The following is a 14,017-nucleotide window of genomic DNA, read 5'->3' as shown; positions in this document are numbered from 1 at the left end:
TTAATCTCTGGCTCTCTTCCACTGCATGTCTTTTATCCTGTCTTCCTCCCCTCACCCAAACCGGTCAGATGGCCGCCCCTCTGCCTAGTCCTGCTGGAGGTTTCTTCCTGTTAGACGGGGGTTTTTCCTTACCACTGTCACCAATGCGCTTGCTCATAGGGAGTCATGTGATTGTTGGGGTTTTCGCTGTTGTATTATTGTATGGTCAACATTGCAATATAAAGTGCCTTGAGGCAACTCCTGTTGTGATTTGTCTCTGTATAAATAAAATTGAATTGAGTTGGGTTCCTGCTTTGTTTTTATGGTTATTCTGTTGATGTGTTTTAGTTTTTGTGTTGTTTGGGGATATTAAACTCCAGTATTTGAAGTTGTCAACTTGACCTAATTACAGTTCCAACATGCTTCATATCTAATTATTTCATTTCCTGTTATACGTTGACCGTTTTCCCCTGTGTCTCTCTGTCTGATTATCCTCACCTGTGTCTTGTTCCCCTCCTCTTTCTAACCTATAATTGGCTTGGATTAGTGATTTTTTTTTTGTTAAACAAATATTCTGCTTTCTGTGTTTGTATTTGGCTCCTAACTTCTACATTCAACCTGATGTTTTCTGATGTTGTGTTTTGGGTCCTTGTCTTGGTTTTCTAATTCTGGGTTATGAGGTAGATTTTATTACACAGACTGAAACACCCTCTGTTTCCTTAGTGTGTCTGTGTCTGTTTATTCATCCAGTCTCATTTTTCCTTTGGTTATTTCTTGTTTTACTTGTTTTACTGTGTGTAGTTGTGTCCGCCTTTTGCCTCCTTTGTGATTGTTTCCCTCTGTGTCATGTTTCACTATTATTCTGTGCATTTTTAATCATTGTTCTTTGTAGATAACCTAGTGTATATAAGTGTATACCTACTTTTTTCCAGGACCCTCTAAACATTAAACATTCTTTGAAAAGAAATTAGTTCCATTTCTAGCTTTTCTCAACTTTTGTATATTCAGCTTCATTAAATTTATCTTTACTGGGCATTTCTTTTTTCTGTTTAACTAATTTATGTCTTTTTGATGTGGTTTTCCCCACTTTTATTTTCACTTCTGTTTCTTTGTTCTATTCTGGAGTCATCAAAGAGAAATGGTAAAAATAAAATACTTTTTATTATTGATTTACATATTTAAATTTAAATATGAATACCATCAGTCACATTACTAATGTTACATCTGTTATACAATGTGTAAAATGTTTTCAAGAACCTCAATAAGCGTTCAAGAAATGTAGTGAACACGGGAGCAAAAGTTTCCAGAAACCATCAAGCATCAAATCTACTGCATGAAAACTCTTATTTCTTTAAGTCTAATAAAGATATTTGTAAGTAGAGCTCATCCTGTGTGCGAGTCATGTGTCATACATGATATGAAGCACATTTAATGCTGGCATTATTACCAAAAAGCACATTTCTTCACATAATTGGGATACATGAAACATCAAAATTATATCACATTCTGGGTCACAATTAAACTTACAACTCACAACAAAAGTAATGTTTGTGTTATGTATGATCTAAAGCTGCCCGTTCAGCTGTTTGGTTCTAATTTCTCTTTACTGAAACAAGGAGAACATCAGTTCAGCAGGATGTTGGAAAATCTTATGGGTCATTTGGAAGGGTTGTGGTGTTACTAAATGACTAAATGTGCTATTAAAATGTAACAGCACATTTAACAGCATTTCAGTACATTATTTCTTTACTTGATACTGTATAAATGTAACTGAGCATCAGTCTTTAGTAAAATAGTCTTCATTTTAACCCTCAAATAACTCGTCTATTACTATTTTCACTGCAAAGAGGAGTTGCACAAATAAAATGACACTTTATTTAGACAATCCTATAATTTTTCTCACAAAACAAATTTTCTTTGTTTCAATAACACTAGAAAAATATGTATGTAAGTATATGTAATATACTTTTAAGCAGATTATGTATCATTTAACACCGAACTATGAAATGGTGACTCAATAATACTTTGATCACCGACAAATTACAGTGAAGTTATCACAGTCAGGAGGTTTGTTTTTCATCTTTTGTTACTCCCAGGCTCAAACTCAATCTGCGTGTTAATGTGTTATATGATTCTTTTAGCAGAAACACTCAAAATTCCCAGATTACTAAAATATCTAAAAATAATAATGGTCAAAATTGGACTCGTAAATATGACATTATTACCAACAAGTCACAAACCACAATAAAATCAAAGCCTATAACGATAAAATAAGAAGAAGGTGGAAAAAATCCTGGCAAGAAATAGTTCTATGGTCAAAAATATCACAAAGGCACATATAAATATAAGGCTGGGGTCATAAATGACTCCACACAGGTCACCTGAAGGCTAAAGAAACATAAAATTACAGAAAAGGATTCTTGACGGTGACAAAACTACAACAAAGTCGATGTTGGGATCCTTTAAAGGAATGTTGGCACAAGTGCAGATGCTGAGGGGGCTTCTAAAGAACACTGAGGATCAGATGATGACTCTGTGGCAGCACTCACAGTTCTGATGAATCTCGCTGAAGTTGGACGGTCGCTGGGCCAGATCCATGAGGTCAGCCTCTGGGTAAGCAGCTGCTGGTTGGAGCAAATGTGCCACTCCAGTTCTGTAACATCAGTGCTTTTAACTCGAGGGATACGACACCAGTATCGTCGATCAACACATGGCGACACAGGTCGGTAATCATGCCCGAAGACCTTCTCAACGCGATAGTGGACGTATGCAGTGCGATACTCCGTGAAGACTCTGAGAGGCCAGGAGAACGTGAGGAAGGAGGCAAACCAGAAGACGTAGTGGGACAGATACCAAGGGTGGTGCTTTGGGTCGCAGAGCACCAAGACATACTCCTTCAGGTCATTGTTCTTTAGATTCATGTCTTCTCTGGCTTCCATGTAGTCATCCAGGCCCTCGTTGTCGGTGAAAAACCTCGCCCTTTGTGTGAGATAAGAATTCTCGGACTCCACGTTGGCAAAACTGAAGCACTTAGTCAAGCGCATCTTTGTAAGCACAGACTTCTCCAAGCCCAGCAGCTGTTTGGAAACATCTTTGACACCACAGTGGCTGTAGTCAAATTCTGCTTCTGCCACGTGGGAGTCGAGGCGCTCATGGTAAACCTGGGTGCAAGTATAACGGCGGTAGCGCGTGACTTGTCGAGTTCGGCGCACATAGTGATAGCTGAAGGCCTTCCACCAGATGCAGGGCTTAGCCTGCTGCATCTTCTTGATGTGCTCATAGATGCCCTCCACGTCCATTTTGTGCAGCAACTCATTCTTCACGTGACAGTGCCAGCACTCCAACAGGTAGACTAAATAGAGGATGCCCAGTAGGGCCAAGGGAATGTAGATGTAGCCATCAGAACAGGGGCTGTCATGGTACATCTTGGATTTTCCTTTTAAGGCACTGTCGAAGGTGAAACGAGTCACTTTGGTGATGTGACACCAAACCATGGCTCCCATGCAGCCATACATGAGAACGGACAGGAGTAGGCATTTCCAGAAACTCTCCCGACATAAGGACTTGCTTAGAGATTGCTTCAGCGGTCTTTGCTGTTGAGTGAAAGCACACATAAGAAGAAACATTTTAAAAACTGATCAGGACATATTTATAATCCTATAACCACCTAAACTCTTAGTATCCACAATCTCATGGTGTATTGTACAAGTCCTCAGGTCCCGTGGACAAAATTCAGCATTTTGCAAATACTAATCCAGCCTGCATTATGCAACTTTGGAAGGAGAGGTTTGCTTTTTTAGAGAACAGTTTGTATTTTCATTCAGACTGCACAACATTGCAGAGTTTAGGACTGAAATGCAGGATTATGAGTCTGGCAGGTGTAAAACCTACTTTTACTCCAGGCATGGTAGGCAAACTTCAAAAGTCCAAAGTTCAAACAAACTTAACAACAGTCTGGCCAGAGTAATGCAATGGTATCTTACAGGGTAAAAACACTAATCAGGGCTAATCAGGGGGAGTGAGCACAGCTGGGCAGAAACTGGGCACATGTTAACAGAATCTAGATAACGAGGTAAGAAAAATAAAGGCGATTTTATTTATATAGCACAGAAAATACAGGGGGAAAAAACAGAAATCCTTGTAGGTTTACAATTCATTAAGGCAGTGAAAACAATGAGATATAATTTTTTTTTAAAGCCAATCAAAATTAAGCAAAAAAACAAACTTGAGCGTGGTCCTGTGTGAATAATAAAGGTAAAGAAAAACTAAAAAGCAAGGCACAAAAGCCAAGAAGAATAGACTTGGCAAAAATATACAAGAGGATGAAGAGGAAGTCTGGAACAAGCAAAGACTCAAACATGACTCTAAACACGAACTAGAAAAGAATGAAATTGGCCACAGAGGTGTTACAGTAAAACACAATAATCCTACAATGTAAGAAAAAAAAACAGAGATTAATAATGAAGAATTCAAAGTTAAAAAAACTCTAAACTTCATGTTTCAAATGAGGAACATGACAAGTATTTCTATATGTACTTGCTGTAAAGACAAGTTTCATGGTATGGAGGACAAAAATGGCTCAATTTGAGTAATAAAACTATGATTTAAAGTTAACATACATAAAAGCAGACATTAATTTGGTTGAAGAGAACAGACATTAATATGCTGTCATTTGTTTTGTAATTCTTTTTGTAAAAAACAAAATAGGAAATTAAAAGTATTTATGTTTACCCTTTTTGATCTACATTTTCTCTCATTTCATTTATTTCTATATCTCAAAAATAATTCATAAAAACGAGAAGCTGTGAGAAAACATTACTTAAAACATGTTTTAAATAAAATGAACAAATTAATAAATAAAATTGAAACTTAAGTGGAAAACTAAATAAACAGGAGGATAAGCAGAGTGAATCGCCACTGCCTCACGCACTCCCGTGTCCAAGTTTACACCGATGACACCTGTCAGATCATCCACCTGCAGCGTGTCACAGCCTGCACAGCACGCGCGCGGACACAATAAAAATCAACAACACAGAGAGAGTAAGAAAAAAGAAAAAGAAAAAAAAAGGATTGCCAGAAAATTCTACCTCCTCTCTGGTGTCCTCCTCGAAAACGGTGGTGGTGCTGCTTTCACTCGCTGTCGCAGCCGATGGTGGAGAAGACATGGTGCTGGGCAGCTACTGGTAGTGATGACAGGGCGTGAAGGAGGAGGAAGAGCGAGAGATTTCACCACCTTTGCTCCACAGCGACCCTCAAATGAGACTCGTCACATCTGCTGTCGTTTAGAGGCATTTACAGCCGGTGATCGGCCAAAAAAGAGCATCTGTACCTTCCAGCTGCTGGGAAACGGGTTAAGACAAGAAAAACAATACGCGAGGGTGTTTCTATGGGAACTCCCGCATCCTGCTTTCTACGGTTCAGCTGTCAGTGCCGCAGTAACATGATGGGAGATATTAGCTGGTCGTCGTTACTGAAGGAGCGTGCCCTGCCCCTCGGGGTCCGCTGGGTGCGCAGGAGGCGGCCGGAGAGCTGGCGGGGTCGCTGTCCATGGTGCTGACTGAGGTAGACTGAGGTACCGGGAGATGCTGTTGCATAAATCACTTAAAGGGAAAGTCCGACCATAAGCGAGTCTTAAAATGTGCAGCTCCGCTGATTTTCAATGCAGGGAAGGAAAAACAGAGATTTTCGCTTTAACTGAGTAATCCGGTGACACTTAAAGGTTCCTTGTCGATATGCCGGCTCATCCGCTTGGTCAAGGTGTCATGGTCCCAGGGTTTTGTTCCATATTCATGACTTTTGACTTCAGTGCTGTTGTGGAGGATTTTTTTATTTTTTTTATTTTTTTTAAGTTTTTGCATTCATGGATTCGGGGTTTTTAGTCACGGTCTTGGGCTTTTGTGTTCTTTGAGAGTTTTTCATTCTTAATACATTTGAATTCTTATTTTTAAAACTCTTTTTTTTTTTTATTATTATCATTCTGCTAGTGAGTTTAAGACATCATCAAGTCTTTGTTTCCTGTTTTTAACTTTATGATTTTCCAGTTTTGTTATATTGGGTTTTTTGGTTTTGATCCTGTGAATTTCAGATTTCTGTGTTTTTGTTTTCCACCATTATTGTCATGGTCGGACGGTCCTTCCCGGGGTGACCTGCCTGTGTGTGTATTTGTGTGTTTCTCTCTCTCTCCTCCTCCTCCACCCAGTGGCTGACACACCTGCACCTAATTTGCCACCCAGCTGTCACTGATCATCCTTCGTTGTGGGCTGAGGTATTTAACTGTGTGTCCAGATGGCAGTCGACGCTGGATTGTACTTGAAGCGCGGTAGTAAAGAGTGTTTTGTGACTTGCAGCTTAGCTTTAGCCGGCTAGCCTCCTCACCTGTTGTTTTTGCTCGTTTGTAGGAGGAAGAGATGCAGAGCTGGAGGTTGGAGAGAAGGAGCCCGTGGGATTAAGCTATTGGAGGAGAACACACACTCGGATAATCACTTTGGAAACTCACCTGCGCACCACTGGGAGTTTGGAGAAGATCACTGTTGGACTTTGCACTTCACTTTGTGTTTTGAAACTGTTTTTGGGCACTGTAAATAAACGCACTGTGTACTTTGCATCCAGACCTCCACGACTGAGTCCGTATTTTCCCATTACCCGTGACAATTATAACAAATCTTGTTTTGTCTTCTCCCTGTGTAGGTCTGTATGATGTTTTCCTACCATGTTCCTTCCTGAAATAGTTCAATAATATTTAGAATGTTTGTTTCATGTCTCCTTGTTTGGTCATTTCCTTTTTTCTAATTGATAGTTTCCTCTTCTCTCTTCTTTTGGGTTTTATTTCCTCCTCTTCTGTTTCTATTCCCTAATCAGCCCTCTGGATATTTATAGTCATGTTTTCATCTTTATTAAAGAGTCTGTTACATCAGCAAAAGTCTAAAACCCACGAAAACACAAAGCCGCAAAGAAGTTTTGGGTTTCTTCAGTTTGTGGATTTTTGTTAATTATTTTATTTAATATTTATTTTTTGGTTGAAACTTTCAGCTTATTTCATTTAGGATTCTGCTTTAGGTTACTTATTTTAGACTCTTAATTTTCTTAACATTTCCTTTGTGTTTAGTTACCTCCTGTGTTATTTTTGACAGTCATGTTTCCTTGTGTCTGGAAACTCTAGAAGTTTTCCTGCTGAGCAGTGAAGTACAAAGAGTTGGTAAAAGATACATTTTTACTGATTTGCCTGTTTAATTTTAAACATGAATTCCACCAGTAACATCAGTTATGTTGCAAATGATATATTATGTCAAATGTTTTCAAAAATCTTGATAAGTCCAAAATAAATCTAGTTAACAAGGGTTTCCAGAAACTGTCAAGCATAAAACCTGCAGTATGAAAATGCATTCAATTATTATAAAGGCTTTTATATTTACAGTTCACTGTATTTGTGTGAATCTGGTCTCAGAGATGATATGAAGCACATTCAATCTAGAAATGAATGCAAAATCTTTACAAACTGTCATGGTCCTGCGACCATGACTCAGTGACTTTATGTTTATGTACTTATTGTTATTACTTTCATTATTATTCATGGCTGTTTTGGGATGGTTTGTGTTTGGGATTTTAGACACTGGGTTCTGGGTTTGTGCTCCCTCTGTTGGTCCCTGGTGTTAGTGTTCCCCTGTCTCGTCAGGTTAATCAGGTCCAGCTGTTTCCCCCATCTGTGTGTGATTTCCCAGTGTCTCTTTGTGTATTTATAGCGTGTGATTTCCTCTGCTCCTCGTCGCGTCGTCTGTGTTCCTACCTGGTGTAATCCTCTGCGTGTTCTCCCTGCTGTTCTCCCTTCATGTTCAGGTTTGCCACTCCTCTGTGTAGTTTATCCCAGTTTAGTTTCGTCCTTAGTTCTGTTTGTCATCTCCACTTTGTGTTTGTTATTAACAATAAATCACCCTCACATCTGAATAAGTGCTGCGTTTTGGGTCCTCCTTCCACTCTCCACACGGCCGCTGCCCCGGACCGTGACAGTACGACGCGACCACAAGATGGACCCAGCAGCGCTTAACCCGTCCAAGGAGCTACGGGAGAATCTAATCGATGCCACACAGGAGCTGATCGACCTGTGGCTGGAAAGCCCGGGTGGCACGTCCCAGCGCGCTATAGAGAGGCGGCTACAGCGTCTGGTGACCGGTCTCCCATGGCTTCTGGGCTCGCTTTGTTCGTGGGAGCGGGAGTTCCTCCTTTTGGACCTCGGACTTCACCCCCCGTCTGCTTTTACTTTCGAGCAGCCCGAGGCGGTGAGCGAGCGACATGTTCTGGCTTCCCCAGTTTCCGGGACTTTGTTTTCTGGGGCGATTCAGAGCGGGATGGGAGACTGTATGGATCGCTTACCCACCTTCGTGGTGACTGATCCTTCCCAAGTGGGCGTGTACAGACCCTCTGCAAGACTAACAGACTGTGTCTCTGCCACCCCTTCTGAGCCAGGACTTTATCGCCATTCTCCGGCTCAGTTCAGTGCTCGGCCACAAGCTCCCCAGTCAGTAGCTCAGCCGTTAGCCTCCCTGGGGGCGCAATTGCCTGTTCTGCCGCCGCTCCAGTTAGCCACTCAGCCGCCACCATCACCGCTAGCATCGCTACAACCCACGGTTCCGGTAATAGCTGAATCACAGTTTTCACACTGTTTTTCCACCGCTGTTTCTAGGCAGGGAGATGAACTGTTACATTACGGACCTGTTCCTCAACAGCTGGCAACATTAGTGACTGTTACTCACTCCGGGGCTTCCCCAGAGGCGGGGTTACTACCCTCAGCTTACTCTGGACCCCTGGTGGCCAAGATGCCAGCTGTGAACTGCACTGGGCTGTCACTGCCTGAGCAGGGTCAGTGCTCTGCGCAGCTGCAGCCCTCCTTATGTGTGCCAGAGGCCCACGTGCCTACTGGTTTTGTTTCACATGTGCCAGAGGCCCACGTGCCTACTGGTTTTGTTTCATGTGTGCCGGGGGCCCCGGTGCCCACTGGTTCTGCGGCTGTTTTCGCTGGGGGGCCCGAGGAGCCCGTCCAGCCTCCTGCTTCACTAGCTGGGGGGCCCGAGGAGCCCGTCCAGCCTCCTGCTTCGCCTGCTGGGGGGCCCGAGGAGCCCGTCCAGCCTCCTGCTTCTTCGGCTGGGGGGCCCGAGGAGCTCGTCCAGCCTCATGCCACACCTGCTGCCACGTCGGCTGGGGGGCCCGAGGATCCCGTCCGGCCTCCTGCTTCTTCGGCTGGGGGGCCCGAGGAGCTCGTCCAGCCTCATCCCACACCTGCTGCCATGTCGGCTGGGGGGCCCGAGGATCCCGTCCGGCCACCTGTGGCTGCTTCTCCACCTGTGGCTGCTTCTCCACCTGTGGCTGCAGCGCCGCCTCCTGCAGTACCATCACCTGCAGCGCTACCACCTGCTACTGCCACGCCTCAGCCTGAAGCTTCAGCCTCGCCTGGTTCTGGTCCAGCTTCATCCTCACCTGGCCCAGCTTCAGCTTCAGCGTCTGCTTCGCCTAGCCCAGCTTCAGCTACAGCTTCATCCTCGCCTGGCCCGGCTTCATCCTCGCCTGGCCCGGCTTCATCCTCGCCTGGCCCGGCTTCATCCTCGCCTGATTCTGGTCCAGCTTCATCCTCACCTGGCCCAGCTTCAGCTACAGCGTCAGCTTCGCCTGGTCCAGCTTCAGCTGCAGCTTCTTCCTCGCCTGGCCCGGCTTCTTCCTCGCCTGGCCCGGCTTCTTCCTCGCCTGGCCCGGCTGCTTCTTCCTCGCCTGGCCCGGCTTCTTCTTCATCTTCGCCTGGCCCGGTTTCATCTTCATCTTCGCCTGGTCCGGCTTCGGCTTCATCTTCGCCTGGTCCGGCTTCATCTTCATCTTCGCCTGGTCCATCATCAGCATCGTCTGGTCCATCATCAGCATCGTCTGGTCCATCATCAGCATCGTCTGGTCCAGCCTCTGTGTCTGCACCCTCTCCTGGTCCAGCCTCTGTGTCTGCATCATCATCTCCGCCTGCTGCGGTCCCGGCTTCCGTGCCCTCAGCCTCGCCTGGCCCAGCCTCGTTTGGGTCTGGAGCTAAACGGCCGTTTTCTGGACCGCTGGCTAGGCTACTGGCCGAGCGCCGTCGCCTGACTGGCCGCCGTTGCCTTCCGCACGGCCGGCCCCCGGACCGCCATCGCCTGTGTGGCCGCCGCTGCCTTCCGCACGGCCGGCCTCCTGAACTCTTTACGCGCCGCCGTTGCCTTCCGCACGGCCGGCCTCCTGAACTCTTTACGCGCCGCCGCTGCCTTCTTCGTGGCCGGCCTCCTGAACGGTGCTTTGGACTCTGCTCCCCTGTGGGTTTTGTGTTCATCTTTGTTTTGGGATTCTGGGGCCTCCGTCCGTGGTCGTGGTCCGGGGCCTCCGTCCGTGGTCGTGGTCCGGTCCCTCCGTCCTGGGCCCCCTGCCGCCCGCCCGGATCTGGTGCTGTGTTTCTGTGGCTGTCGGGGGCCAGCCCTTGAGGGGGGGGTACTGTCATGGTCCTGCGACCATGACTCAGTGACTTTATGTTTATGTACTTATTGTTATTACTTTCATTATTATTCATGGCTGTTTTGGGATGGTTTGTGTTTGGGATTTTAGACACTGGGTTCTGGGTTTGTGCTCCCTCTGTTGGTCCCTGGTGTTAGTGTTCCCCTGTCTCGTCAGGTTAATCAGGTCCAGCTGTTTCCCCCATCTGTGTGTGATTTTCCCAGTGTCTCTTTGTGTATTTATAGCGTGTGATTTCCTCTGCTCCTCGTCGCGTCGTCTGTGTTCCTACCTGGTGTAATCCTCTGCGTGTTCTCCCTGCTGTTCTCCCTTCATGTTCAGGTTTGCGACTCCTCTGTGTAGTTTATCCCAGTTTAGTTTCGTCCTTAGTTCTGTTTGTCATCTCCACTTTGTGTTTGTTATTAACAATAAATCACCCTCACATCTGAATAAGTGCTGCGTTTTGGGTCCTCCTTCCACTCTCCACACGGCCGCTGCCCCGGACCGTGACACAAACAGAAAAGACCTATTCATTCATGAAAGACTCCATGAAATATCAAAATCGTGTCAGATTCTAGGGCACAAATAAACTCACAATTTAAAAAATACAATTTACTTCTCAGAAACTCTCTAAATCTCAGAGCAGTGAGTAAAATTGTTTATCAGCTGTTTGGTTTAAATCTGTACTGAAACACATGAAGCACATGTCGGAAAATTGTGGAACATTTTTGAAGGGCTGTTCATCCATCCATTTTATTCTGCTCATATTCGATTCGAAGGCATGTGGGGTCCCTGGACAGGTCGCCAGTCTGCCGCAGGGCTAACACAGAGACATAGAACCATCCTCACTATCACGCCTACAGTCAATAACCCACAGAGACTCGGGGAGAACATGCAAAGAAAGGCCACAGGGTGGATTCAAACAAAGCATCAATCTCTACTAAAACTTTCTTTTAATCCTCAACAATCACTTTTTCCATTTTCAATGCAAAAAGGAGTTAAAATGAAATTGTACGAACAAAATCGCATTTAATTGGACAATCCTTCTGTTTCTTCACACAAAACATTTTTTCTCTGTCAGTAAACCAGAAAACTTTTAAAACTTAAGATTTGTTTGATAGAATCATATGTGGACAGGTTGTTACTTTCAACAAGTTGTAATGAAATAAACACCAATAAATTCCAAATTGCAATAAAATAAACGTTTGTAGTGTTCAATGTCTGTACAAATATTAACTCTATCCAGTTTAGTTTCCTAGTTGCCCATAAACAGCTGTGAAAAGTAGTACAAGAAGTCAAATCAAAAATATTTGTGGTCAAAAATATCCTGAAGGCACATGTAAATATGAGGCTGGGATCGTGAATGACTCCACGTCACGTGAAGAAACAGAAGTCACTGAAAGGGATTCAGGGTGGAGGCAAAGCTTCCTCAGGACTGCTCCTCCCTGATGTGCCCACGGTGTGAAATCCCACGCTGTTCACTACTTTTCCCAGGGTCTCCTTTTCTGGTGACGAAGGGAACCCTAAAAGGAAAAGTAAATAAGGGTTATGAGTGCATGGAAATCTCTTCATGATCAGATATATTCCATAACCTTTCAGTCTGACTTCATACATGTTAATAAAAGAGGATAAAGCTTTATTTAAAATTGTTTCTGATGATGCACTCAGCTACTTACGGAGTACATGTTGGAGAGGTTGTTGAAAAGCACTTGGCCTGCGCTCACTTTGTTCCTCACTCCTCTCACGGTCCCATTCTTGCTGCATATATTGATCCGCTTGTTACTAAACAGCATCTCTCTCTTGGCACTGGCGTACAAAAGTAGGTCATCGGGTTCACAGCCGTTCTCGTCCACGGCTGCTTCCACCACCAAACCGTTCAGGTGGCGGTTGGCCTCGCTGGTGGGGAGAGAGCCGCCCTGCTGCTCTGCCTCTGGGCTGCTGGTCGAGTCAGACTCCACCGAGTCCTCCACCGAGTCCTCCACCAAGCCGCACCAGGCTCTCTCATCCTTGAACACCTCCGCCAAGACCCGGCCACTGTTGGCAGACGCTACTCTAAACCTGACTGTTTTCCCAGCCTTCTCGTTCTCCTGTTTCAGTTTTGGCCTCTCCATTGAAATACAAGAATGTCTCACATGTTTTACATCCCATTCAGAAAAGCCAGACGCGCTCTCTCAGTGCTGCGCAATTATCAAACAATAATATTCTCATTGATGTGTCAAAATGAGCTGAGTACAAAAACTAGACACCCAGATGGTTAATAATTAATGAGCTTCTGCCATGGTAACCGCTAAAACAGGTAAACAGTAAACTGATATTACCATGTTCAATAATTAATCAAGGTTAGTTTTCAAACAGCTACAGAAGTGTGTGATCCTTTATGGTCGACTGGGCCAGCAACAAGGATGAATTACCCAGGAAACACCAGACAACCTCCGGTGACCTTTTCTGTGGCCCCCGTTTTGTTTGTCTGACCCCGAGGTTATCACGAGAGCGCAGACTCGAAAACCAAAGTAGGCAGATTGTTCTTTTCTGTGTTGGCCACTTTATTATATGCATCTGTTCAACTGCTCACAAATATCCAATCAGCTAATCACATGGCAGCAGCTCAGTGCATTTAGGCATGTAGACATGATCAAGATGAAGAAAGAACAAATGGCATGACGGATGGTGGTTCTCCAGAGAGCCTCTCCGCTGGAACCTCAGTAAGCTCACTCTTTCAATTCATCTCATAAATATTTTCTTGGAAAAATCTGGACCACTAGGATTAACCCCTGTCTCATCTCTCTCCCTACACCTGGAAAAGGACCACTGTATTGTAACTCACGCTTCCACTGATACAAGTCAGCAGTGGGAGTCATGACAAATCATGACATGCTCATAAATACACTGTGTGTCCTTTCAGTCAGTGTGGAAGGTTATTGCTTTGTATTTTGGTTCTTGTTGTGATAGCTTGTTTTGTTGTGTTTCTTTGTTTTCAGTTTCAGTGCTGTTTGCCTTTTAGTTACTTCGTGTTTTATTTTGAAGGTTGACTTTTCCTTTGTGTCTTGTCCTAGTTTTATTTCCAACTTTTTGCAACCTCTGCACTTTGCAGCAGGCTATTTTATTTGTCAGAGTAAAACACAGTAGGTTCAGTTAAGTCACACAAAGTAATGAACAGAGCCAGAGGCAAAACTTTAAGCCTTACCACCATCAAGTTAGCTAGTGGGTACTTAACTGATCTCCTTGACCTGTATAACCCAAAAAGAGCACGAAGATCCTCCAGCCAACTGCTCCTAATACAACCAAGGTCTCGTTTAAAAGCCAGAGGTGACCGTGCCTTTGCTATTGCTGCATCTAGACTCTGGAATAATCTCCTAGTTGATATCCGTACATCGGAATCTATTCAATTGTTTCAATTGTAAAAGCCCACCTGTTCAACTTAGCTTTTGAAGCAAATTAGTTTGACTTTCACTTGGCCTGCACTACACCATGTAATTGTACATTTTAATTGAAATTGTACTATTTGTTTCTTGTTTCTGCCCGCATTGCGGTATTATTGTGAAGCACTTTG

General features: G+C 44.3%; 2 protein-coding genes across 2 annotated transcripts; both read right to left on the bottom strand.

The window, feature by feature from the left end:
• Window positions 1–2,441: 2,441 nt before the first annotated feature.
• LOC146611969 (transmembrane protein 151B-like) lies at window positions 2,442–5,144 on the bottom strand. The gene is made up of 2 exons (XM_085343054.1): window positions 5,067–5,144; window positions 2,442–3,572 (listed from the first exon to the last, which is right to left on the bottom strand). The coding sequence occupies exons 1-2, from the start codon at window positions 5,142–5,144 to the stop codon at window positions 2,442–2,444; spliced, it is 1,209 nt and encodes a 402-aa protein (XP_085199180.1).
• Window positions 5,145–11,948: 6,804 nt separating this feature from the next.
• Window positions 11,949–12,623, bottom strand: grxcr1b (glutaredoxin and cysteine rich domain containing 1 b). The gene is made up of 2 exons (XM_085379187.1): window positions 12,144–12,623; window positions 11,949–11,990 (listed from the first exon to the last, which is right to left on the bottom strand). Exons 1-2 carry the CDS (start codon window positions 12,576–12,578, stop codon window positions 11,949–11,951), a joined length of 477 nt encoding a protein of 158 aa, XP_085235313.1. The 5' UTR covers window positions 12,579–12,623.
• Between the last annotated feature and the right edge of the window lie 1,394 nt (window positions 12,624–14,017).

The sequence above is a fragment of the Diplotaxodon limnothrissa genome, linkage group LG19 (genome assembly GCF_057381915.1).
Source record: "Diplotaxodon limnothrissa isolate DT_005_m linkage group LG19, D_limnothrissa_male_GT1.1, whole genome shotgun sequence".
Taxonomy (NCBI): domain Eukaryota; kingdom Metazoa; phylum Chordata; class Actinopteri; order Cichliformes; family Cichlidae; genus Diplotaxodon; species Diplotaxodon limnothrissa.
Note: the sequence above shows the minus strand (reverse complement) of the source record. Positions and strands in the feature narration are given on the sequence as shown.

Bases quoted from the DNA above. Each gene is read 5' to 3' on its own strand.
- LOC146611969 (XM_085343054.1), bottom strand. From the start codon at position 5,144: ATGTCTTCTCCACCATCGGCTGCGACAGCGAGTGAAAGCAGCACCACC. The intron at 3,573-5,066 runs GTAGAATTTTCT...TTCACTCAACAG, and splicing joins AGGAGGACACCAGAGAGGAG to CAAAGACCGCTGAAGCAATC.
- grxcr1b (XM_085379187.1), bottom strand. From the start codon at position 12,578: ATGGAGAGGCCAAAACTGAAACAGGAGAACGAGAAGGCTGGGAAAACA. The intron at 11,991-12,143 runs GTAAGTAGCTGA...TTTTCCTTTTAG, and splicing joins ACCTCTCCAACATGTACTCC to GGTTCCCTTCGTCACCAGAA.